Source organism: Osmia lignaria, chromosome 7 (assembly GCF_051020975.1).
Source record: "Osmia lignaria lignaria isolate PbOS001 chromosome 7, iyOsmLign1, whole genome shotgun sequence".
Lineage (NCBI taxonomy): Eukaryota > Metazoa > Arthropoda > Insecta > Hymenoptera > Megachilidae > Osmia > Osmia lignaria.
The window spans coordinates 11,106,756-11,130,901 of record NC_135038.1 but is presented as its reverse complement, the minus strand read 5'-3'; the positions used below and the strand labels follow the sequence as shown (position 1 = coordinate 11,130,901).

Sequence of the window (24,146 nt, the reverse complement as noted above, 5' to 3'; positions counted from 1 at the left end):
CATGGAGGTTTTCGAAAGTTTAGCCGAATCTTGGATGGCGACACTGACGGTGACGGTGTAACGACGTATAGAGTAGCAACTTTACCGACGCGGAAAGTGCATTTCCGGTAAGTTTGCACAAGATGCAAAAGGGAGCCACATACTTCCGGGGCGCGCAACGTTTTTCTCAGAGAAGAAAAAAGCTTCTTCTCACGCGAACCGTCGAAGTGTATACAAAGTGCGCATAGTTCCGCAGTTTTTGTGTGCGATGTCAAACATTTTTAATAGCTAATTAAGTTTGTTTATAGTTTGAGTTAAGTTAAAAACAATTAGTTATAAGAATTTGCAGTTAGTGCACTCTGTAATAAACAATTGAAACCATTATCGTGTTGATTTTATTCCCTCGACGGATAAGGCAGATTAATTTCGCGTGAGTGTGTAGCCAACGCTACAACGGCGATGAATTTGTCCTCTTAATTATCGTCAACAGTTTTCTTTCTTATTGACGTTGACGGCCGCTACAACAGTGTAACCTCACCATCGACGAGAGACTATTCTCCGTCGATAGTTTCTCCTCGGTTGTGACCGTCATCGGCGTCGGTATAGAAGATCCTGCCACTTCGATCATAATTTAGTCGATCATAATTTTTTATTTATTCATTTGTATCAAACAGAATAATTGTATATTTATTTGTCTCTCATTCTTTAAAACGTGCGTAGACACTTCAATGTTTTTAACATCCAATTCAAATAAATCGTTTATAATAATTTCACCTAAAGATTAAATTCTAATACGGAAGAAACGTTTCCATAGCCGAAATCAAAAGCTGCCCGGTTTTGTTAAATCTATAGTCACTAAATTAAATTTCTTTTCATTTTATATACTTAAAACGTAAGTTTAGGATTATTTAAGGACAAAGTTGTATTTGTACAAAAGCAAAGTAATAAAAATTAATTAAATCTATTAAATCGTATGTACATTTGAATACCCCTTCGTATATAATACCGTTGTCAGATATTGGGCGAAAATAGCTGCATGAAGCCTTATATGAGGTAGTAAGTAAGTACTAGTAATGGAGCAAGCCCTTATCTGGCAATGGTGCTCTCAACTTACCACACCACCAGCATAGAGCAGACGGAATGGAAAGCGGTGTTCGAGAGGTTGGCCAGCAGTTAATTGCCAGCATTTAATGAGTGCTCTTTGACGCGCCGCGAGAACCGCCGTTGTAACGCTCGTAATGGCCGATGCATTTCTGAGACCACTGCCCTTATGTACTTGCCTCTGCCTACCTTAGTGTTGTTTGCATGGCCGGTAAATGAAAATGGCCGCGTATTATCGGGTTCAACTCTGGTACACGTATAGGCGGATCGACGAAAACCACTTAAACGATTGAGATATTAGCTGGCGAGAAAGAGACCAACAGATCGTGGAACGAGTCGTTCTAACCGGCCTGGCACAGCTCCATGGTGTTTTGTACCTTTTTGCCATGTCAGGACCGCTCGACACCGCTGCGGTTAGCCAGGCAATGTCCATTCGACGGATATGAGAGATTTAACAGAGCTGGGTCAATGTTGGCTAAAACGATTTAGATATCTTGAGAAAATTTGACTTTCCTTCCGAACTTAGGTTCTGAAAGCTTAACCTACATTCAGTTATTGTAATACCAATGGTTCCTTTTTCCTTCAAAATAAAATAAAATCAAGATTTGACTTTCCTTCTGAACTTAGGTTCTGAAGGATTAACCCCACATTGGGCTATTGTAATACCAATGGTTTCTTTTTCCTTCAAAATAAAATAAAATCAAAAAATTTCGAATAAAATGCTGATGGATTCCTATGGAAATTCAATGGTCGCCCAATTATACAAATTTCAATCTCAGTAGTCTGTTTATTAACAAATCAAATCAAACGATATGAAAATCAAATAATAAATTTTGTCTGCAATTGTGAATAGAGGGTTCCAGTTTTCAAATAAAAATTTTCATAATAATTTGATTTGCCATAAAAATTCCTTAAGTTCTGTATACAACTCAGTAAACTCTGTAAATTTTTCTTCAAACCTTCACTAGAACACAATTCAGATATCAATGCAGAAATGTCCCAACTTTGACAGAAGAACACGAAAACGTTTGCGTGTTTCTTTCAGCCATCTGGTGCTCGTTTGTCGTCGGTATTGTTGCACTCCCTGGAGACACAAGATCTCCATTCAAATATCCACAATCTCGTGGAACATAGAAGAAATTCGTGAACGAGGTTTACAGCTCGTGGAGACGTTCCCAGTGGACGACGATCCACCTAATTGTTGTCCATTCACCCCTTTACTCGCGCAGAGGGCGCGGCTCCTTCGTCCCCTTTTTAACCAAACTTCTTCCAACACTATTACTCATGCATTGACGTATTTTGACAAGTTTCTCGGTGTTGCACAGTGGAAACAGTTTACCCTCCTACAGTCGCGAGCATAGTTCTGAACAATTTGCTCGCGAGCAGCAGATGGGCGTGATTTCAGAAGTGATTAATTTTCCCCGGGCAACCTGAGGCAATATTTTCATTTAAACTCTCTTTAAACATAAAACTTCTGATTTTTCAATAAATAGACTGGTAACATTAAAATTTGTATACTTGGGCGACCATTGAATTTCCAATAGAATCCATTAGCTGTTTGATTAGAAATACTTTGATTCACTTAATTAAAAATTGCGAATAATAGCGACAAATTTTAGACGTTCTTCTTTGGAATCATTGAAAGTCCTAGTGAATCATTCCCGACAGACCGATTGATCATTTGAGTCACAGGTGTCTGAAGGTATCTTAGGTTTATGCGAATATTTCACTCTGAAGTTTGCTCTTGGGACCAACATCCCAGATTGAAAGGTCTCTGTTCAACGGTGATGGAACTTGCTCCTGAGAGTTCCATTCTGATTGTTCGGCATTCCAGTAAATTGTCGTTTTTGTCTAGAGTTCCTAGGATCTCCTATAATAGCGACATTTGTAATCGTCCAGGACATGGAAAATATTTTCTTCGATACATTTTCAATTGTAAATACAAATTGCAACAATGCAAAAATAGGTAACACAGTTCGATCGATAGAAATATCGACGATCAATAATGGTAGAAATCGAAGGGATCAATTAATTCGTCGACGGATCCAGTACGATGTCACTTTAATCAGAGGGTATGTTGAAGCAGTTTACGTGAAATTTATGTGGCTGGTCAAAGTGGCAAGAACGAAACGCGGAGTCGACGATCGGACACGCTGTTGCACAGCGCTGCTCGTCATTAGAGGGATAATGCATATCTTAATGATTACGAAACGAAACACTGACACGAGCGAGCGTACGTAAGTGCGGCGTTGAATGGCGACCGGGTCCCCCAGGCCCATCCACAATCTTGTAACCGTCCCACGCTGCTGCAATCAGCTCCCCATAAACTACAATCACGACACGTGCTATCCCTCCATGGTGCATCCTGCGCTCCTGTAAACAGGCGATACCTGCGAAGGATTAAATCCGCCGAGGATATGAATTCAAAACGATACATGGTGAGGCGAATTAATAGCGCTTTTCAATGTTCCGCGATGGAAATGATCGAAAGGATGGACGAAGAAAAGTTCTGGATCGATATTTTTGTTAAGTGTTAACCCTTTGAATGGTCGATTGATTGGACCATCGATGATTATTGGATCTATTGGAAAATAATATTACAATTAATAATTCTTAGTAAATATAGAAAATTAATAAGTTAATAATTACCAATAATTTTTAATTTTCTTTCATTAATTATTAATAATTATTATTTGTAAATCATCGATGATTATTGGATCTATTAGAAAATAATATTAGAATTAATAATTTCTGTTAAACATAGGAAAGCAATAAATCAATAATTATCAATAATTTTTACTTCTTTTTATCAATTATCAATTATTATTATTTGTAGATTATCAATAGATCGGTAATTATCAATAGAAAAAGAAATAAATATTTTTCTGTTTGGTTCGATATGTTTGGGATAATCTAATACAGTGAATCATAATCATTATAAGTATTGATGCTAACCTGATATTAATGAAGAGTCAGTAAAGATGAAGCTGTAAATGGCGGTGCACTCGCGTCGCGTATTAACTCGGTTCTAAGGCCTATTGTGTTGGATTACGACGCTCGTCCAGACGATTCCAGCTTGCTTTTCGGCTAATCTCCGAGGTGATTACACGCGAATCAGAAGAGACTCTGTTGTCGCAGCGGGGATTCAGCTGGAAATGTCTAATGCTGACAGAAAGGGTGAAGATGATTGATCATTGACAAATTAAAACAGTGTGTCACGAGATCTGACATTCGCGTTAACTGGATGATAGTAGTACAAAGGACCCTTCAGAATCTAAGAAAAATGTCTGAACTTCTGTTTAATTATTAATACTGTACTGATTATAATTCACCATGTCTAGGGGAAAACTAGATACATGTATAATACACTTCATTTTTAAAGAAAAGTTAATGAATATTTAATATTTTTTATAATAAATCCTATTAAGTATTCATTTCTCTTCACTGGTTGAGATTGAAATAGTCTTCCACCAAGAACAATCTACATTAAAATAAACTAATTCCTGTTTGAAAAAAAATATCTCATATGTACGTATTTATATTGGACAAGATTTACTATATAGAAAAAGATAAAAATGCAAAAAGGATGAAAATCTCATTCTGAAACAATTGTTTCTGAAGAATCGAAACAGAAAATGAAAAAAATGGACCTATTTTAACACTAGAATTACCAAATCAGTCAAAATCACTGATTTCAAGTTTCTTATTTTGAATTATAAGTTTTACCAATTAAATTATTTCTAATTCTTTATTTATTTAATTTTCCACATAATGTTAAATTTAAAAACAAATATGCATTAAACGTCGATAGTTCCAGTTGTTAATAATTCTAAACGCAAGAAGTTGTCTGTATCAACAACACAACTCAACATCCCTGGACTTAATTATTCTTTACTGTCTGATGGGATGAGGGATGCTACAAGACCTACGTATTTACATATCTTCTTGATTCCTAAATGGAAATTTTTCTAACTTAATTCATCTTATTTGTAATTACTCTAGGAGGTTCTACTGTATTAGATACCGATCCTTCGTCCGGCGGTCAGACATGAAAAGGATCGCAGGGAAACGCGTGTGGAACAAGTCAGACAGGCCTGCGCTGGCGAAGGAGAGGATAAGGTCGGGCGGAGTCATGGAAAAGACCACCTCCGCCTCTCGGGGGGTCACCTTCGAGGTGACCAATGCACCGCACGACTAGAGCCATCGTGGTTCATTCCTGGACCCAGATGTTCCCTCCTCGACAGGCCCCGTAACGAAGGCGGAGCCTGTCTTTTTGCCTTCAGCTTACTTACCTGCCTTCGCTTTCTTTTCCTTTCTTTAACGTGGCTCCCTTGCCGCCAGCCTTCGCCCGAATCGACGGTCAAACAGTTCGAGCCGAGACCCCGAAGCAAACAGGTCTCACGATCGTTTCTTTCACCTCTATACGGCAGTAACACGTTTCCGTCGTCACGACGCATCATCAACGTCACGCGGCCACCGTGTAATCCGATTCGGGGATCCCTCCAGTTTACGCGCGATTTTACCGGCGGTCGGTGCTTCCTGTGATAGTGATCCAAGGACTAATTAGATTCGGGGTAGTTTTTCCACTACCTTTTTCATTGTGGACGTTTGTTGGTGATCGGGGATCGATAGAGATTAGCTAGATGGCAGTCAGCACCCTGAACATGGCACCGTACTTCACTGGATATCCTTTTCAAGGTACGTCTTCTGAAATTCTTGCGATATGGCATAGTGTAATTTAAAGGTGAATGCTAATTTTAATTCTAATTGTAATTTGGTCAAATCAAGATAAGCTTTAAATAAGTTAGGTATGATATTATGGCTTGCGTTCACCCCTTCCCGCCGGCAGCGATTGCTATGGAACTTGGCTAATGGAACTTGGTGAAAAGATTGTCAGAAATTGTGATTTAAATTTAGTATAATAAATCGAAATTCGTGTAGCGTACGAAGATTGATGGGTCTGAACGGTTAAATTTGAATAACAGATATCAATATCTTTAATAAACAAAGCTACAATATTTTTACGGGGTTGGAGTATGTAATTTTCATTATGCAGAAGAAATTTCGTCGATTATTATAGACAGAGAGTGTGAAAATATGAATAAGAAGTGTGAAAAGAAATATTGAATTGCAAAATTTCAAACCTGATTTTCATTAATTTATAGAAATATAAATGAAATATAATAAGAGGAAATTCGTGTCGATTTCTGTAACATGACTCGAATTCTATAATGCCTTAATTAAGGGATTTTGATGAAATGATACCTTAATAATTGATTAAAATCGAAAAATCTTGTTTTTAATCAAAATCATTTCATTCTTATGGTGTTTCTCAAGGGTTTATCCCTTATGTGACCATTCCGTCGCTACACACTGTTCGATAATCATTTTTATACTCTGATTAGTTAATTAATTCATTAATGAATTTAGATCATTACATGGTATTCTATATGAATACAGTGATTTAATTGTTCTTCAATACTAATTACATATTCTTACTTAAAAAAAAAACAAATTATTTAGAATACAAGTTTGCATTTTAACAAATTCATAAATGAATAAATAAATCAAATATAAAAACACAAGTCTTTTACACAGTACACGACTTTAAAGCATTCCTTTTTTTATGCAATGAACAGTTTTTGTGCTGTACCATTTCTTCACAGTTCTTAATCACTCTTTCATGATTCATTCTTTCTTTTTTTTTTTTTTAAGTTCTAGAGTAATTTCAGTTTGAACTTAAGAAACACCAAATTATTTAATACGTCACTTTGGAATCCTCGCGTGTACTTTATAAATTTTTTCCGAAATTTTACGCTATACTGTTTCATAATTAGTTTTTCTGGAATTTTATACAGTTACATTGTTTCATAATCATTTGAACGAACAGTAATAAAAATTTGTTACTTAATTACGTTTGAAAAATAAGTAATCTTGCATCTTTCTTCTCCACAAATGGGTTAAAATGAACCCTTAGCGATAATAATGAAAAGTAAATTCTATTCTAAGTCCTTCGAAATTATTCTAATTTTCGCGAATTCAGCGACGAGGGTTTGCGTAACGCGAGGACGAAACGCGCTCGAAGAAGGTCATCCAAGTCGAAGCGGAGGATGGAAGGCGACGCTCTTAACAGGCAGAGAATAATTCACTCAAAGCGCATCGTAAAACCATTAACATCGGCTGTAAAAGTTCCTTCAGGTCTTTGTAAAAGGAGTCCAGGAGGAGCCGAAACGGCAATGTTAAACCCTGTTGTTCGCAAATCTTTTTTTTTCTCGCTTTCGACTTGGTTTCAGTTACGTTCGGACAAAAACTACTTGCGACAGCTTGTCATTGATGAGAATTTTATTTATGCTGCTTTTTAGTGTGATTTCAGAGCAAACTGTAAAAGCTAGAATTTTTAATGTTTCTATTACGACGAATTTTGGAACATCAAGAGGCATGATTAGTTCTGGTATGATTTGATGACTTAAAAGAATCTCAAAATAACACTTATAATATATCAATTGCTATATTATAGCTTTAGGTTTAATAAAAATTACTATATAAATGTTTCATTAATATTCTTAATACAGAGAGAGTAATATTTATTCGAAGATAGATGATATTAAGTTCTAAGTTGTTTGCTCTATTACTTGTCCCATCGAAGCATTAGCCATTTTGTATTGAGAATATTTATAAAATCCTTAGACAGTATTTTTTATTGAAGTTTAAGTTTCATATTTATGTGCCATAAGTGGTATTCCAACATACTTTGCTGTCATCAAAATTATGTTCGATTTACAAGGTTCTCTTCGGAATCTTTTCTATTCTTCAGGAACTTACATATTTTTTCGTTTGAAAATATATCATCAAATTTTGGTAAGGGGGAAAAATTTGGTCAGGAGCCAATTCCCGCTTGATAGCCAACCTTCTTCACGGTCCGACTCTTGAGGAACGCGTTCAGAACCGTTTCTTCAGGAACACGGCTGGAGAAGGAGAGAAGTGAGTCGGCTTTGTGGCGAGGCAGGCCACTCTCGTGGGCGTCGGAACGTGAAAGAGTTAAAGTACGTAGCCAGAGCCGTGGGTACCTAATGTCTGATATCGGATAGGCCCCGGGCGACGGCACGTTGATTGAAGCCTTCGCAGCTCGGAACTCACACCGAACGTTAAGTACATGCATCCCCTTCGTACATGCGGATACTCCCACTCAGGTACGCGACCACCTCTTCCTTCTCTTCTTTGGTATCTCCCCTTAACTTTTCATCGCGGTCGCCCAAAGGACCATCTATCTGGGACACTTCAATCCATCAAATCCATTGTTTCAGCAATTTTTCATTCGTCATATGAATAGCAAAAGTAGAAATTATGATATTCTTGAAAATGAGTATCATTTTTTACATATTGATCAGATGGATCGAAAAAGATTAAATAAACAAACTCCATTATTTCTCCATTATTTATGGGTAATTAATGTCATCTGTATAATTAGTTTAGAGCTAACGAGGGATGTGATTTGAGAAATTCATGAAATTGGATTTTTTAATAAATTTTTGTACCTGCCATGAGAATCTATGTTTATGTTTGATAAATATTTTGTTAGTGGTATTAAGATTGATTTTATTGAATAATTAAATGCTTTCTTATAAGAATGGCAGAGGTAATTGAGATATTGCATAAATTGATTTTTAAATGATAGCAATTATTTGATGTATTTAGTAGTGTAATATAAGATATGTTATGAATATTAAGTATCATAAATGACATTAAGTTTTGATGATATGAAGTAAAGAATTTATATAGCAAGTGCTGTGTCGTGTTATGAATATTAAGTATCATAAATGATATTATATATATTTTATATTATTTGCAGCAGATATTCTGTCCCAATAAGTCGTCTACAAATAATGATATAAAGTAGATGGTATAGTGAAAAGATTAAGTTCATTTTATAATTTTCATACTGTTATTAATATTTCCTTGATGGAGATTATAATAACACTTTTCGTCACAAATGTAGGAAATTTAGTTTTAATAGAGGGTTAAATACTGATTACAACTAATCTTGGTTAAATAGCATCTAACGAATACCACTGCCTTTACGGTATCAGCCCTAGGGTAAAATTTTAATCATGCGAGTTGCGTTGAGCGAATTCAAATCGGGGAAGCCTCTATCGCATCGTATCGGAACGATCATGGATATTAGCGTGATCGCCCACAATCAATTACCTGTTATCAATAATTCATGCTGAAAATTATTTTCTCGATCATTTCGTAGTGATCGACCACCCTTTATCTTCGCTATAAGGTGGTCTTCTCTCTTTAACGAAAACTTTTCAACCATAAAAATGTTGCAATAAAATATATAAATTCAAAAATAATAAAAGTTAGCTATCAATTGTAATACATAATTTGGATGAAATAATTGAAAACTAAATTTTTAGCAATTCAACAATTTAGTATCATTAAGAGGAACTTTGTATATTTTCAATGGTCAAAAATAATAAACTTCTCTATCGATTTTTTTTTATTTTGTGAAATTAAGAGAGCAGTAAATTTTATTCCAAGTTTTTAAATAAGTCTTGTAAAATAAATTGATTTCGTCTATTCTATGTAGGATTAATATCTTGTTTAGCACCAACGGAATCGATAACATTTTTCTCATTAATCATTCTTACGAATGAATGGTCACACAAAAGAAGAAGAAAAGCTCGTAACCTAACACAAGCTGTGTAATTAAATTCGATGACGTGTGAAAGTGTGATCGTTCGAAAAAAAGGATTTAAGATTTGGATTTGTAATGCTGTGAACGTTCCAAATTGTACTGTTTATCTAATCTTTAATCACACCCTAATCCTTTGCAATTAGCACAAAACAACTGTTCAAGATACCCTCTATTTAAATTAATTCTACTGCAGAATAATTTTTAACAAAAATAACCATACAATCCATCATTAAGGAAGCAATAAATAAAGATTCAGATCGCAATTTCTTCTTTTCATTCCATAACTCTTCAATGCCCCATTAACTATGAGAATTATGTTTTTCCTTATTGTTTAATTTTTTCTTCTTTTCCATAATTTTCCACGGGATTAATACCTTCCTCCTATAATCAAATTTCTCTTCAAAATTGCATCGATTTTGGATATATTTTTGAAGAAATTAAATGAAACCATGTTCATATCAAATGACATTCTGAAACCTGGAGCTACCTTGAGATCTCCCAACCCCATCAACACCTCTCGCGACCAAAGTACCCCTCACAGCCAAGGAGGATCGAAAGTTAAGCCATTCCATTCGTCCACGTCGAAACTCGTTTCATAACGGGGCACAGAGGATTCGGTTGCGTAGAATTCACGCATGTATTGTCGCGAATGGACGAAGGCGAAAAGGGGCCACCCCGTTCAGGCCCCGGTGCCTCGCTGTTTGAGGTCCGCGCTGGGGCCCTATGCGACTGCGCGCACCTACCGCGTGAGTAAGGGAGAAAGGCGAAGAGAGATCGAGTCGGCTCGGCGGCGCCTTTTGATCTTGCCTGTAATCCCGTCGGGCCCTGCGGCCTAACTGACGTCATCGGAGGTGTCCATGGGCCTTGCGTACGCGACGATAGGCCATGGTGTGTGCGTTACACGCGTTTCTGCAGATATGTCCACCGTATCCCATAGAGGTGGGGGATGTAAATCCTCCCGTGGACTTGATGAATGACGAAACGGGACTTCACTTTGGCGGCACCAGATACGGCCCACGGTGTAGAGGGGTTACCTGTCGTTCGTTGAATTATGCCCTGGTAATTAGCGGAAGTTTCCCTGGCAGGTGCCAGCGAAGGAGTCCGCGTAACGACAGGCCCATTACTTCCTACCGATGATTATCAATTTTTAGCGAGTCGTTAGCCTGGCTACCTCCCTGCATGCCCGTTTTTCATTATCGACCCCAGAAGATAGATTTCATTGGGCCCGGTAAACATTCGGTGTTACGGTTGTCCATGGGTCGTTAATTTACGTCTCTGTTTTTTGATCGAACAGATAAGCTTAATTGGGACGTGTCATGGTGGCGTTTAACTAATTCGATTTGAAATTGGAGCGTGACGGAGAAACTGGAAAAATTCGACCTATCCATAGATCTAGAACTAACAAACTACGGGTGGGCCCCGCAGGTTCTTATAACACCGTAGGGCACTTGTTGAATTGGGGATAGATATTTTTGAAAAATTATTTTTATAGTTAGTAATGGCAAGTTTGCATTATTATTCTTTCCATTCAAATGTGTTTTGTCTAGCATCGCTCTACGAAATGGTACGTCATATTTGAAAAGACTTACAAGAACTCTCCCCCTAGCAATGTGTTGGAAACAATGGTTCTTTATCGCATCCAATTACCAGTACACGTCGTAAACTTTATATCACGGCAGTTCGCCACGAACTTCTGATGATTTGTTCCGTTTTTCATGCAAATTCTTGGTGAATATAGAAATCGATATGAATTATAGGAAAAATTGATTAACTGTGATGGGAAATTCGTTAAACGTAATAATAAATTTTATTACAAATTCAGAATTATTAACTGTCAGAATTATATTTGTCATCGAATTTTTCTCTTAAGATCATTAAAAAGTGAAATGCCTACCAGGCACGTTCTTCATGGAAATTAAAGTGGGAAATAAAATTTTTTACGACTTCGAAATGTAATCACGATTTATGTTGTTAAACAGTGTAGCTCATCACTTAATGATGCTAAAATCAGGACTGGGTTACGCGTGATTACACAGCTGTAATAATTCAGTAATGCAATACTATAATTGATCACCATGGTGATTAACAGCACTGTATTACATCATTCTGTTCCATGAATTTATATCATAACATTACCTTTCTCCAGGTGTACTTACTTTTATGTTACTTTTAAGATTTCGCAATATTCACATTTTTAATTTCACGAATTATTAGAAACAAATTATAGAAATGAAATATTTTCATTTGCAACGTGATGATTTTTAATTGAAATTAAAATGTTCAAATAAGCAATTGCAAGAATCCAAAGAGCTTTGAAAAATCACTAATTTGATGATAAAATTTTCGATTCATCCAATTTTTAAATATTTTCAAAAATTTCTGTCACCGACCTAAAACAATTCCTCTTTAAAAGAAATCATTTCTATGTTCAGTATAAAGTTTCACCATTCAAACTCATCCACGAAAGTGGTATTTTATCAACATTTTATGAGCAAAAATCCTTCGATTCTTTATGCAAATACAAACGCAAAATGGTCGTTGTCAAGTAACACAAAGAATGTTTCCAACGAGAGAAAAGAACCTATTTAACAGATTTTACGTAAAAACTGTGTCCTTTCTCGAGAATGTACGGTTCACGCGAGGACTTAAAAGACCTCATAAAAGAGGACGCATCTCATTCGGACGCATACGAACTGAACGCATCTCGTTCGGTTTTTTCGTAGCACCCCTGTGTATACGCAGTTTGTTTAACTTCGTGATTATAATTAAGTTAATTAAAGGGGAACACTAATTACTGGCAATTAGGCGTGTTTGAGCGGCACCTTGCGTGTCACTGGCGCTTTAGCTTATCATGAAAAGCATTTGAATCCTTCTGTTCCTTTCATGTTTACTTTTACTTTTTTATGCAGTTTTATGCAAGCTGTTCTCCTCGAATCTTAATAGTATTTCGGTGCAAATTTATTTTACAAATTTATTTCAAGAAAAATTGTGTAATATTGAACATATTCAATTTCTTGACTGAAATAGGTAATAATAATTAATATTATTATTAATTAAATATATTAATTTATAAAAAAATTAATATAATATAATTTATATTGAAATAGATAATAAAATAATATTATAAAATTGTAAATATATATATACATATATATAAATTAAAAGGATAATATTAAGATTTAATATTAATATTTATAATTATATAAATATTTTTAAATATTACTTTTCTGAACAATTGTAAGAATCCAGAACTTTGAAAAATTACTAATTCATCCAATTTCTAAATATTTTTCAAAATTCCTGTCACCAACCTAAAATAATTCACCCTTCTTTGACATTTCATGTATTTTGTCAATCACGTATTTAATATTTAAAATTATTTTTTTAAATAAATTTCTTTTATCGTTCAACCTGTTAAATCCTTGTTACGCTGAATATCAGTGAAAGATTTTGAAAATATTGAAAAACAAAGTTGGTTAACTTTTGATCCGCGATATTTCTGCAATGTTCCAACTTCAACCTACGTTCTCTGTTTCCAGGACAAGGTCGCGTGAATCAACTCGGAGGTGTTTTCATCAACGGGCGTCCATTACCGAATCATATCCGTTTGAAAATCGTCGAAATGGCGGCAGCCGGTGTTAGACCGTGTGTGATATCGAGACAATTAAGGGTGTCTCATGGTTGCGTATCGAAAATCCTGAATCGGTATCAGGAAACGGGTTCGATCAGACCCGGAGTGATCGGTGGTAGTAAGCCGCGAGTTGCCACGCCCGAAGTCGAAGCGAGAATCGAGGACATGAAGAGACAGAATCCTGGGATTTTCAGCTGGGAGATACGCGAGAAACTGATAAAGGTCTGTTGATAATGTCTACATGATTACTAATTAATAAAGAGACACAAAGTATGTTTATCTGATTTTGAGGTGAAGTCTGACACGATTTGATCACATAAAAGTATTGTAAAATTGCACTTATGGCATATCAATTTAAAGCTTAAGGTATACTGCAAATAATGATATAAATGTATCATTGGTATTGTTGATACAAAATGAATGATTGAAAATTGAATATCCACTAATGAATAATGCTGACAAATTGGTTAATTTGTTGTTTGTTTCAATGAAGAATGAAACAACTTCTGTTAAGAATATTTATGAATCATTCGTGTAGTTGTATTTATTGAAGTTTAAGCTTTCAATTGATATGCCATAAGTGCTATTTCGTGATACTTTTCTGTCATGAAATTATCCTACAAGATACGAAGGTTGAAATATAAAAGAATAGATAGCACGATTGGAATGATTCTCGTGATAAATAGTTCGAATAAAAAAAATGAAATTGAAAGACAATATTTTTCTAATTTTCATAGTTATGCTAACTAGTCCAATGTGGTTCTGCCAGCAGGATGGTATCTGTGATAAGGCATCAGCACCATCGGTTTCAAGTATTTCGAGACTTCTTCGAGGACCCACGAACCAAACTCGTCCTGGAGAGGATCCTCGAAGGAATCATTCTATCGATGGGATACTCGGTGAGTCTATTCTCTTTCAAATAAAACCTTTTAATATTTCCACATTCATTAAAATGAAATTTTCAAAATACCGAATAATACCTGTCCTCATTTTGCGATTGTAAAGTTCTGAGTTTTTCAAAATATTAATCAGAGAAATACATTTTTAAATTATTACCAAAACGTTTTTATTATGTTACAATTTTATAACATTTCCAAAGCATTGAATAATTCTTATCACTATTTAATAATTCTTTGGAAAAGCAAAATATCCGTTTTAAGATCCACTTTCCCTCTAAAAATAAAAATAAATCACGTCAAAGGATTAATGATGAATGGGTTGTCGTTTAAAGAGAGATCCGAGGAACGATAGACGAGAAATTCGCGAACAGCGTCGTTGTTTTAGCACCGCATAAACCATTAGGCGAGCGTAAATGAAACGTTCGAGGTAATCGAGCGATAAGCGTAATTACAGCGTACAGCTACGTTAAGTTAATTGAGTTAAGGTGACCGTAACGATAAGTGCTGCATGCATATTGGCAGTATTTTGTGTCGGTCAAGAAAGGAACGCGATATAGCAATCTCCTTTCTCAATCCTTTCGATATTCACCAAACCTTCCTCCTCTTTTTCACGTGAATTACATCGTAACAAGACCGGCAATACGAATTTCCTTCATAAATAGGCTACATTGTCTCGTCCCATTGTAATTTACTCGTTAAACCTGTTTTTGGTCCGATTATGAGACCCAAAGGGTTTTGTGTTTTATTTCTTTTTTCGCTATAATATTTTCAAATTTCATTATATGCACACATTTAGTGCCTTAGGGGTCATCGATGATCCACAGTGCAAATTGCACAAGAGCACTTCAATAATTAAAATAAAATATTATTACTGTACTGATAATGTGAAATAGCAAATTGAAAGTTTGCAATCTTTAATTCGAAAAATTAAAACAAATTTAAAGAAAATTAAAATCCTTCCTTTGGAGGAGGGGACATCTATGACCCACGACTCAAATTGCATATAGATGCTGAAAATAAAATAATAGAAAAATGCACAAGATAGCAACTTGAAAGCTGAAATTTTTAACATGAGAATTACTTATTCCTATTTTGAAGAGCGGTCATCTAGGACCCACAATTCAAATTGCATATAGATACTCAAATAATGAAAATAAAACAGAAAAATGCACAAGATAGCAAATTGAAACGCTGAAATTTTTCATCTGAAAATTAATTATTCCTATTCTCAATAATTAAAATTTACATATCTATGATTATTAAATGTCCAAGCATTGAAGGGATTTTGCTGGTTTCGCGTAGTGAAGATTTCGTAGGGCAGGAAGAGATCAACAGGAATATAGGTCCGGTCGGCGGACGTAAAGGGAGTTCCTTTCTTTTTTATTTATTAGTGGCGGTGAAGCGCACGAAGAAATATTAGGCGTCCCGTGGCGCGTAGATGTGTCGAGTTTATTACCTTGTCGGGAAGATTTAGTTTTGATTAGATGTAACCCCAGGAATTGCGGCTTGCCTGTTGATCGGTTCGCACCACTCCTCGAGCAAATCTTCATCTTCATTCTGAAAAAGAAAAAAATTACATATGCGAGAGTGTTCCAAATTCGAATAGGCCATAGGTATTTAAAAAAAAAAAAACAAAAATGGCACTCGATAGCAAAATTCGTGGAAGAAACTGTCGAGACTAATTTCAAATTTATAGAGTACTATCGTGAAAGTTATAGAGGCTTCGACTTCCAGAGAGTAATTGTAAGAATTTCTGTACCTTTGATGGTCGTCGATTTTCAAAGATCCACGTGGGAAGAAAAATACAATAAATAAAAGATGAACAGCTGATATAGAGTGTAGAAAACTCGAAGAAAGAATAATAATATAAAGCGTTCTGTATTAACAGCCTAGCGAGTAATAAGAATGGTAATGGTAAGGACACGGTGGCTAATAGAGCTATCATCCACGTACTAATTGCAGAATTAAACGTTTTAATGAACTAACTGTATACTTACAATTAATACTTTGGAATATAAGGCGTGTCCTGAAGGAAAATATTCCCAACTATTTATCAGGGATCTGAGGTCGCACTGATACATCATATAATATTCGTGTTCACGTTCCGGATCCTTGATCAACCAGTTTTTAATTATTCAATTAATTAATTAAAAAACGAGTTTTAAAATGTACGTATGTACAGTCGATTATGCTGGAACTCGCACAATTTCATTTACTCAAATGGATTCAGATTTGTCAATTAAATTATGCATGAAAATTAAATCCTTAAATTAATTTTCAATTCATCTATATTTCTCATTCTGTTTCATTCGTCGTTAGAAAATATAATTCAATAAGTCTGTAAGTGGAAATATCTTGGTATAAATTATTTATCTTTTTCAATTAATTATTTTAAAAAATCTACAACCAAATCTACTGTGAATCTTTTGAATTATTCTCACTCAACTAAATAAGGTGTCTTATAATTTTGTCCGACGATGCTTCAATTCATTATTACCCCACATAGTCGTTGATAAACGCAACCACGGAACACGTAGAAACAGAACCGCAAAGGGTTAATCGCTTGAAACCATGTGAACGATTGCTGTCTAGATCTGTAGACAGTTATTACCATTATTCCTGCCAGTTTCGTCCGACTACCACTTTAGATCAGGTAGAACATCTAAATCAATAGATGGACCTGTTGTTCCACGGAGAAAACGTCAGGTTGGCTATACTGTTGGCGGTTCGTAAGATTAGAGGCAACCGAGCAACAGACCACACGCCGCGCGTGTACACTTCACTGCAACGTGGTCTTCTCTTGGTTAACCCATTCATCCCTGCACATAAAAGATACTGTTATTTTCAAATAGTGTTTCCTATTATAAATAGGTGGCATATAATACTGTAAGTATTGAATTAAGATAAATAAGTAGTGGAAGAAAAATATTTGTAGGCTGAAAAAATATTCCAAAAATAATGCGAACACGGAATTTTGGGGTAAATTGGTTAAAAATAGGTGTAAGAAGAGGTGATGATCACCCTTTGCCTTTTGAGAGAGAGCTGAGAAAATTTAATTAGAGACAAAAAGAGACTACCTTGGAATCAACATTTCCACCCTTACACTTCTTCTATTAAAATTAGAGATGTTGAAATTTGTTAAATTAAATTAAATTAAATTTTATAATAATAAAAAAATAATTCCGAAGCTCTTACTGGAAAATTCCATACTCGGACCGGAAAATGCAGAACCGCATACTACGCTACTTATCCTTGAAAATATTGCGTACAGTTCTGAAACGAACACGTCAGCATCGACGAAAACGTTTCTCGTTCTTCGTTCGAGCAATCTACGAGGCTGGCGAGCGTTGATTGGGAAGCGTGAAGGCTTCAAGAAGTGGTTAGGTGTTCTGCTCAAACCATCACAAGGATTTACGGCCGTTCGAGCTCTTTAATCTCGAAAGAACCGCCGTACACTTCTCAGCCTTCAACTTCATGAATTCGAGCTGACGTTCGCGCAGCTGCTATTGATTTAGACGTTCGATCGACAGAATTCGTGCTAAGAATGAAAATAAACAATGCCAAGATCCTGGATCGTTCCCTCGATCGTCCCTTCGAAAAGCGGCGTTAAATTAATTACGAAAAGACGGACGCTCTTCTTGGTCCGCGCTCGCGAATTGGAAATTCCACGAGGCGGACGATGCTTGTGGGTTCCTTATCGTGCAAAGGAATCGGTAAGGTCGAAGAGATCCGTGGAGATGTTACGGAGCACGCTTCTTAATAGCGGCAAGAAAGAAAGAGAAGGTCTGAGGGACCCAGCACGTGCTGCACGTCAGATACCGAAGATAGGAAGCGAGTCGTTCACGCCCACAGTTCACACGCCGGACTCGGCAACCCACCATTAAGACCCTCCTGATTACAGCCGTGCCAGCCGAACCTATACTAAACTAAAACACCGGAGAAATTAGGGTCCGCCACGAAGAAATTAAGTTCTTTGACATGTCCCGTCCCACCGGAGCTAAACGAAAGCCTGAACAACCGTCTTCCTTTCGTCTGGTACCGCGAGTTCCGTTCCGGAAACTCCTTGAACCGCGTTCAGTTCGAACGCTCTTCGATCACTTCGTCAAAATTTCAGTGTAAACGAATTGAAAGGGAAACATGACTAAAAGCTGAAGAATTGATCTCCTTAAAAACCTCCCACTTGCTTCCATAGATAAATAATGTACAGGGTGTTAAAAAATACCCTGAAGACCTCTACACCGCTGGATAGATCACGAAAAATCGAAGTGAAAAGTTATGTAGCATTTTTCGATGGGATCAGTAGTTTAGCCACATTTCGTTGTTAAAAATTGAAAAATTGACCGTAAGCGTGACGCTCAGCAGCGCGGCTCGTCGGCGGCAGAAGAGAATAGTCTCCTACTCCGCTGGTCTTACCACTCAAGATCCCATCAAAAAATGCTACAGAATTTTTCACTTCGATTTTTCGTGATCTATCCAGCGGTGTAGAGGTATTCAGGGTATTTTTTAACACCTTATAATTTTAACGATATCTAAAATTTTTCTTTTTCTTTTGGTGTTTCAGGCGGAAGCAGCGGCGACGATTCAGACACGGAAAGCGAACCAGGCATCGCCCTGAAGAGGAAGCAACGAAGAAGCCGAACCACCTTCACTGGTGAACAGCTCGAACAATTGGAAGCAGCGTTTCATAGGACACAGTACCCAGACGTGTACACTAGAGAGGAATTAGCTCAAAAGTAAGCGTAATACTTCAGCATTTTTCATTTTAATTTTTCAAATGCAAATGAATTAAATGGAAGCAATTTTCTGCTTCGTGCTTACAGAACGAATTTAACGGAGGCACGCGTGCAAGTGTGGTTCAGCAACAGACGAGCCAGACTTCGTAAACAATTGAACAGTCAACAATTGAACGCTTTCAATACGATGAGCTTGCAATCGTTTCAAACTCAACACTACGGTAGCAGCGCCGAGGGTTATCAGGGCTACGGGCAAGCATCGGTAGCTGCAGCCGCGGCAACCACCGCCGGTTATCCTCAACACTACAACTACGGCGAGAATTACTATACTGCCCAACAACAATGGCCGAGACCAACCGCGGAGAACTATGGGTAAGTTACTAGCAACGATTTCTATTTATTGAAGCGGTATACGTGCGATTCGAAATGAAGAATTTTACCCCTGGACCAAGGATCACTAATTTAATAATATCATTTCTGAAATTAAGATACTTAACCCCATAGTTGACCAACAAAGGGTTAATTAAAGGAATAAGTAAAAAAATATTTTTTCACTCGTCTTCGTTATTCTAAATTTTTGCCTGCCCTGAAAAATAAAGATATTTGGAGAAAAGTTTGAAATCCATAGAAGGACCCCCCACGAGGTCCACTGTCGAAGCAAAGTGCACGTTGTCTCAGGGTAGAGATACATTATCCCGGACGTTTAAAGCATCCGAGCCACCTCTGTGGGGAAAGTATAGCACAGAGAGGGAGGGAGAATAGAGAGGTGGATGGTGAAGAGAAAGAAGGAGAAACTACGAAGCTATGGGCTCGCAGGGTGTTTCGAACAATTAATTCAGCCATTGTGGCGTAATAACAGGTTGGCGAAATGCTTACCTGCTGCAGTATGCTGTTATACGTTCGAGTGCAGAGGCCAATTCACTGCAACGCAGACCGCAAACGACGAAAGTCTTGGGTGAAAGAAGAGTACACAGGAGTCGCGTGAAACTTGAAGAGGTTGCGCACCTGACCACTGCTCATTCTGATCTTTCAATTCCTTTTTCCTTCTATGAATATTATATAAAAGGAGAAACAATAATTTTATAGAAACGTGGGGACTAACATTATTAATAATCATTTTCTGAAATTTAATTAATAATGAAACATTACATTAGGACAAAAATTGAATTTACCTAAAATTCATTTCTAAAAATTAATAATTAATAGAACCAATCGAATGAGTGCAATAATTAAAAATAAAAATAAATTGAGAATAAACGAGTGAAATGTAGAAGTTCTGAATGTAAATATATGGAAAATGAAAATGAAGAAATAGGAATAAGTAAAGAAGAGATGAGATGAAAGAGTAAGCAGATAGAAAGAGAAAGTAAGAAAAATAAGAAAGGATAGGGATGGGTGAGTGTGGTAAAGCCAGCCAAGAGCCCACCGACACGTTTTCTGTGTGGTCCTCAATTATGTTGCTTCTTCGGCCCCCGTAATGAAACGCTACCGGCTAATAATCCAACCTGGGTCTTGATCTTCGCCGATGATCCAGCTTTAACCGGGGACTGCTTTGGCCTTTCTTTCACCCCGGAAGCGAGCCGACCTCGACTGGTTCGGTACCGCGAAGAATTCTTTCTTTCCATCAGGACATCGCCAAGAATGTTTCTCATTTATTTTATCGACTGTTGAAATGCATGAATATAATCTTCGAACGATTCGACAGCTAATATTATTTCGCCGAGGTGCTTTCGTTTTATTCCTGTAATCGCGTTTCTCTTCTTATTAAAAGAAAATTCGAATTTCGTTAATCGAAAGTGAAAGCAAACATCGCGTGTTCGAATAGTTCATTAACTATTGAAATTTTTAATTATCAATAATTATAATTACCTTTGTAAATTTGAGGTGACCCATTTACCATCCACCATCCATTATCTAATCAAACTCATAGAAACCCTCCGACACTGAAACTCCTTCGATTTCAGCAATCGTCGATTAATAAATCACCGCGAAAGAATTCGCGAGAATTCATTAACACTTCCATAGAAACGAATATGATTTGTAGAGATACGTTCGTATAGGACAGTCGATAAATCGTGAGGTCTTCCTTCTTCTATTCGAGGAATTAAATGGAGGCAAGAATGAAGGGAAAGAGGAGCGAAAGGAATGAAATGGTTACAGGATCGGCACGCTTTCAGGGTCCTTAACCGTGGCTGCTGTGCCGAAATGGTCAAAAGGGCCGCTACTTCGTTTTGAAATCGGTTGTTGGCAGCCTGGACACGCCCTACCGCGATTCGTAAGCCTTGAATGCCAAGCTTTTTTCAACGTGCCTCGGTATCGACTTGCAAACGAGCAGCGAGCTTTGATTGCACAGTGAAACAAGAGAGAATTGGCCGGCGGTTACTTTGAGACTCGCCAAAAGGGGCAAGAGAATTTCATCCCGAAGGTTATACGCAACGCTAAAACTGCACCGCGTTTAATATTTCTGATACGGTCGCAACACGGCCACTTGGAACGCGGACGACCTGCTTTACATTCCCTGTAAAACGCGCATAAATTCGTGGCTTTCTACGCGGGCTTGATATTCCATGGATATTCTGGGGATCGGGTTTAAAAAAATTAAAAAAATAAAAACTAAAGTGAAGATGAGACGACGCTTCTTCGATGAGGAGACGATTTATCTTGATTCGTGATCGAATTGTTTACTTATACCCTGGAAAATCATTTTTCTTTTTTTTAATTATTCTTATTACTTATAAAAATCATTTGGAATAATTATATCTCTATTAAACAATCCTTCATAATTTTTTATGGTATACGATTATTTTATATAATCTTCTGACACAAATTTTGGTTATAACAAATATATTTAAGAATAAGAAGTAAATTATTTATTCAAATAAATTTTCATCTTGAATAATTAAAAATTCAATTAGTTATTTGAAAATAACAGAAAAAATCAAATTTTATTTGAAATAAAAGCTTATCTGCTTTTAAATTGAAAATTACTCGCTGTGTTCAAATAATTTGATTTTATTCAAGGTTTTTATTTTTCATTCAAAGAAACAATTATTGTTTATTTTTAATTCGTTCTATTCAAAATATGTATCAAGATTATTTGAAACAATGCCTAACTCTGCTTTCTAGAAATATTAAATATTTTTTTTTTTTTTTTTATGTACTTCTGAAAATGAATTGAAAATATTTGTTTTATTTTATATACCTTAGATTTCCATTATTTTTCTGTTGCAGACTATTTAACGCATCCCATTATGGCAGCACCAATTTAGCTTCAAATTTGGCCACCAGTAATTTGAATTTGGGCACCCTGGGTGGTAGTGTCAGCCCTACAGCCTCGAACATGAGCGCATGTATGGTCCAAGGTGCCTCTTCGGGGGTGCCAGCCCCTACAGGGATGACCCATCATGTGACCCCACATAGTCCTAGCGAGGCAAAGAGTGGCTATCCTTACTTGGGTGGCATAGAATCTCAGGTCTGTGGTAGAGTTCATTGAACTCCAGAGTGCAATTAAAATGACGCTAAAGTACTGATACATTATGAAATTAATTGCACTAGTTTCAATATAACGTTTTATAGTTGTCTTTTCAATCTCAATACTGCCGCACTGCAAATATGTAAATAATATATTGATTATTGTCTAATTATATTGCTTTTTTAAATGCTTATCTTTGTCATTTTGTAGAAATGTATGTATAATATTAGATGAACGATGACATATCATAATCTATAATAATATTAATTATTGAAGTTACGTTACCTTCGATAGAGAAGACTTTCTTTAAATATCTATATTTATTCATGAAGAGAATTTTTTAAAGTTTGTAGACAGTAGAAAATCATAATTTATATCATCACCATTCTGAAAATAAATTGAAATTAAATAAATAAATCAAGGATATTAAAATTATGTGTTGAATAGAATCTAAACATTCAATAATATTGCTCTTACTAATATTTATGGTGTTCCACCGTTCTACGGTAATATCTCCTCCTCCCCTTCCTACCATTCAGCTATTATTAGGTTCCAGTTGAGAATTCCTATTACCTCTGCAACGCCAGAGGAAGCCTACTCTGCTCGATATTGTATATAAACGGAAATATAATAATTAATCAATATAATGGAATACAATTTTTATAGATTTATCGATCGGTAAATTATTGCAACATATTTGTCATAAATACATCCTATATTACTAGATTTTCATTCTGCTATTTTAGATCGTTTAAAAGATGTAAATAGATTTTAAGAAAGTAAAATTTATTAAACAAGGCTGTTCCATGTAATTAAATATCTTGACCCTTTGCATTCTAATAATAAATTAAAGCAGTGTTAAGAAATTCAAATTCAACCCAAATCAAGATGCTATGAAAAAACTATCTGGAGTGCAAAAAGTTTAATATTTCCTTGTTTCAATTAATTATAGATTCATGAAATTTGTTTAATAAGCGAATTGTATATAATATGTATATTTAAGAAGAAAATTGTCTATAACGAAAAAAGATTACGATCTCGTCGATTTGATTATTATTAATTGGCCAGTTAAATTAAAATTGTTGTGTACAAAGACGAGTTTACCGAACGCACCTAATATTCTTATAACTCATTACGTATGAACAATTTGTATATTCATTGTTATGGAATAAAGACACATTTAAATAAATAAAAAATTTCATTTTGTTAAATTTTACCATTTCAAGATTGAATTTCAGTAATCTACAAGAAAAACAATATTTAACCCTTCTCTGCATGATCCTTTTTTAACTTTGAATAATATTGAGAATTTGCAGAATTGTGTAAAATATAATTTTAGAAATACAAGAAGTACAATAATATTGAGAATTTGCAGAATTATGTAAAATAAAATTTTAGAAATACAAGAATTCTCAAGCAGATGTGTAAAAGATAAGGCAACGAACATATGTATTATAAAAATAATATGTAGTTATTTTCATCAAATTGCAAGAACACACCTCTTCGTTTGACCAGATAGGTGCGGCCATTGAATTACATTAGAACGTTCCGATTGCTCCCTATTCGTCCTACTCGTCCAGAAGGACACTGATGATTAACGCTAGAAACACTGGCTTTCGGTAAACGAAGA

The 24,146-nt window shown here is 35.9% G+C and overlaps 1 protein-coding gene across 2 annotated transcripts; it reads left to right on the top strand.

Annotated features, from left to right (window-relative positions):
* The first annotated feature begins 5,424 nt into the window (after nucleotides 1-5,424).
* Nucleotides 5,425-23,663, top strand: LOC117610602 (protein gooseberry). Of its 2 annotated transcripts, none has more exons than XM_034338186.2 (6): nucleotides 5,425-5,778; nucleotides 13,321-13,634; nucleotides 14,185-14,311; nucleotides 18,873-19,044; nucleotides 19,132-19,416; nucleotides 22,276-23,663. In XM_034338186.2, the coding sequence occupies exons 1-6, from the start codon at nucleotides 5,724-5,726 to the stop codon at nucleotides 22,535-22,537; spliced, it is 1,215 nt and encodes a 404-aa protein (XP_034194077.1). In that variant the 5' UTR covers nucleotides 5,425-5,723; the 3' UTR covers nucleotides 22,538-23,663. The 2 variants fall into 2 exon arrangements, with proteins under 2 accessions (XP_034194077.1, XP_034194076.1); XM_034338185.2 differs by having other exon boundaries at nucleotides 14,182-14,311.
* The last annotated feature ends 483 nt before the right edge of the window (nucleotides 23,664-24,146 follow it).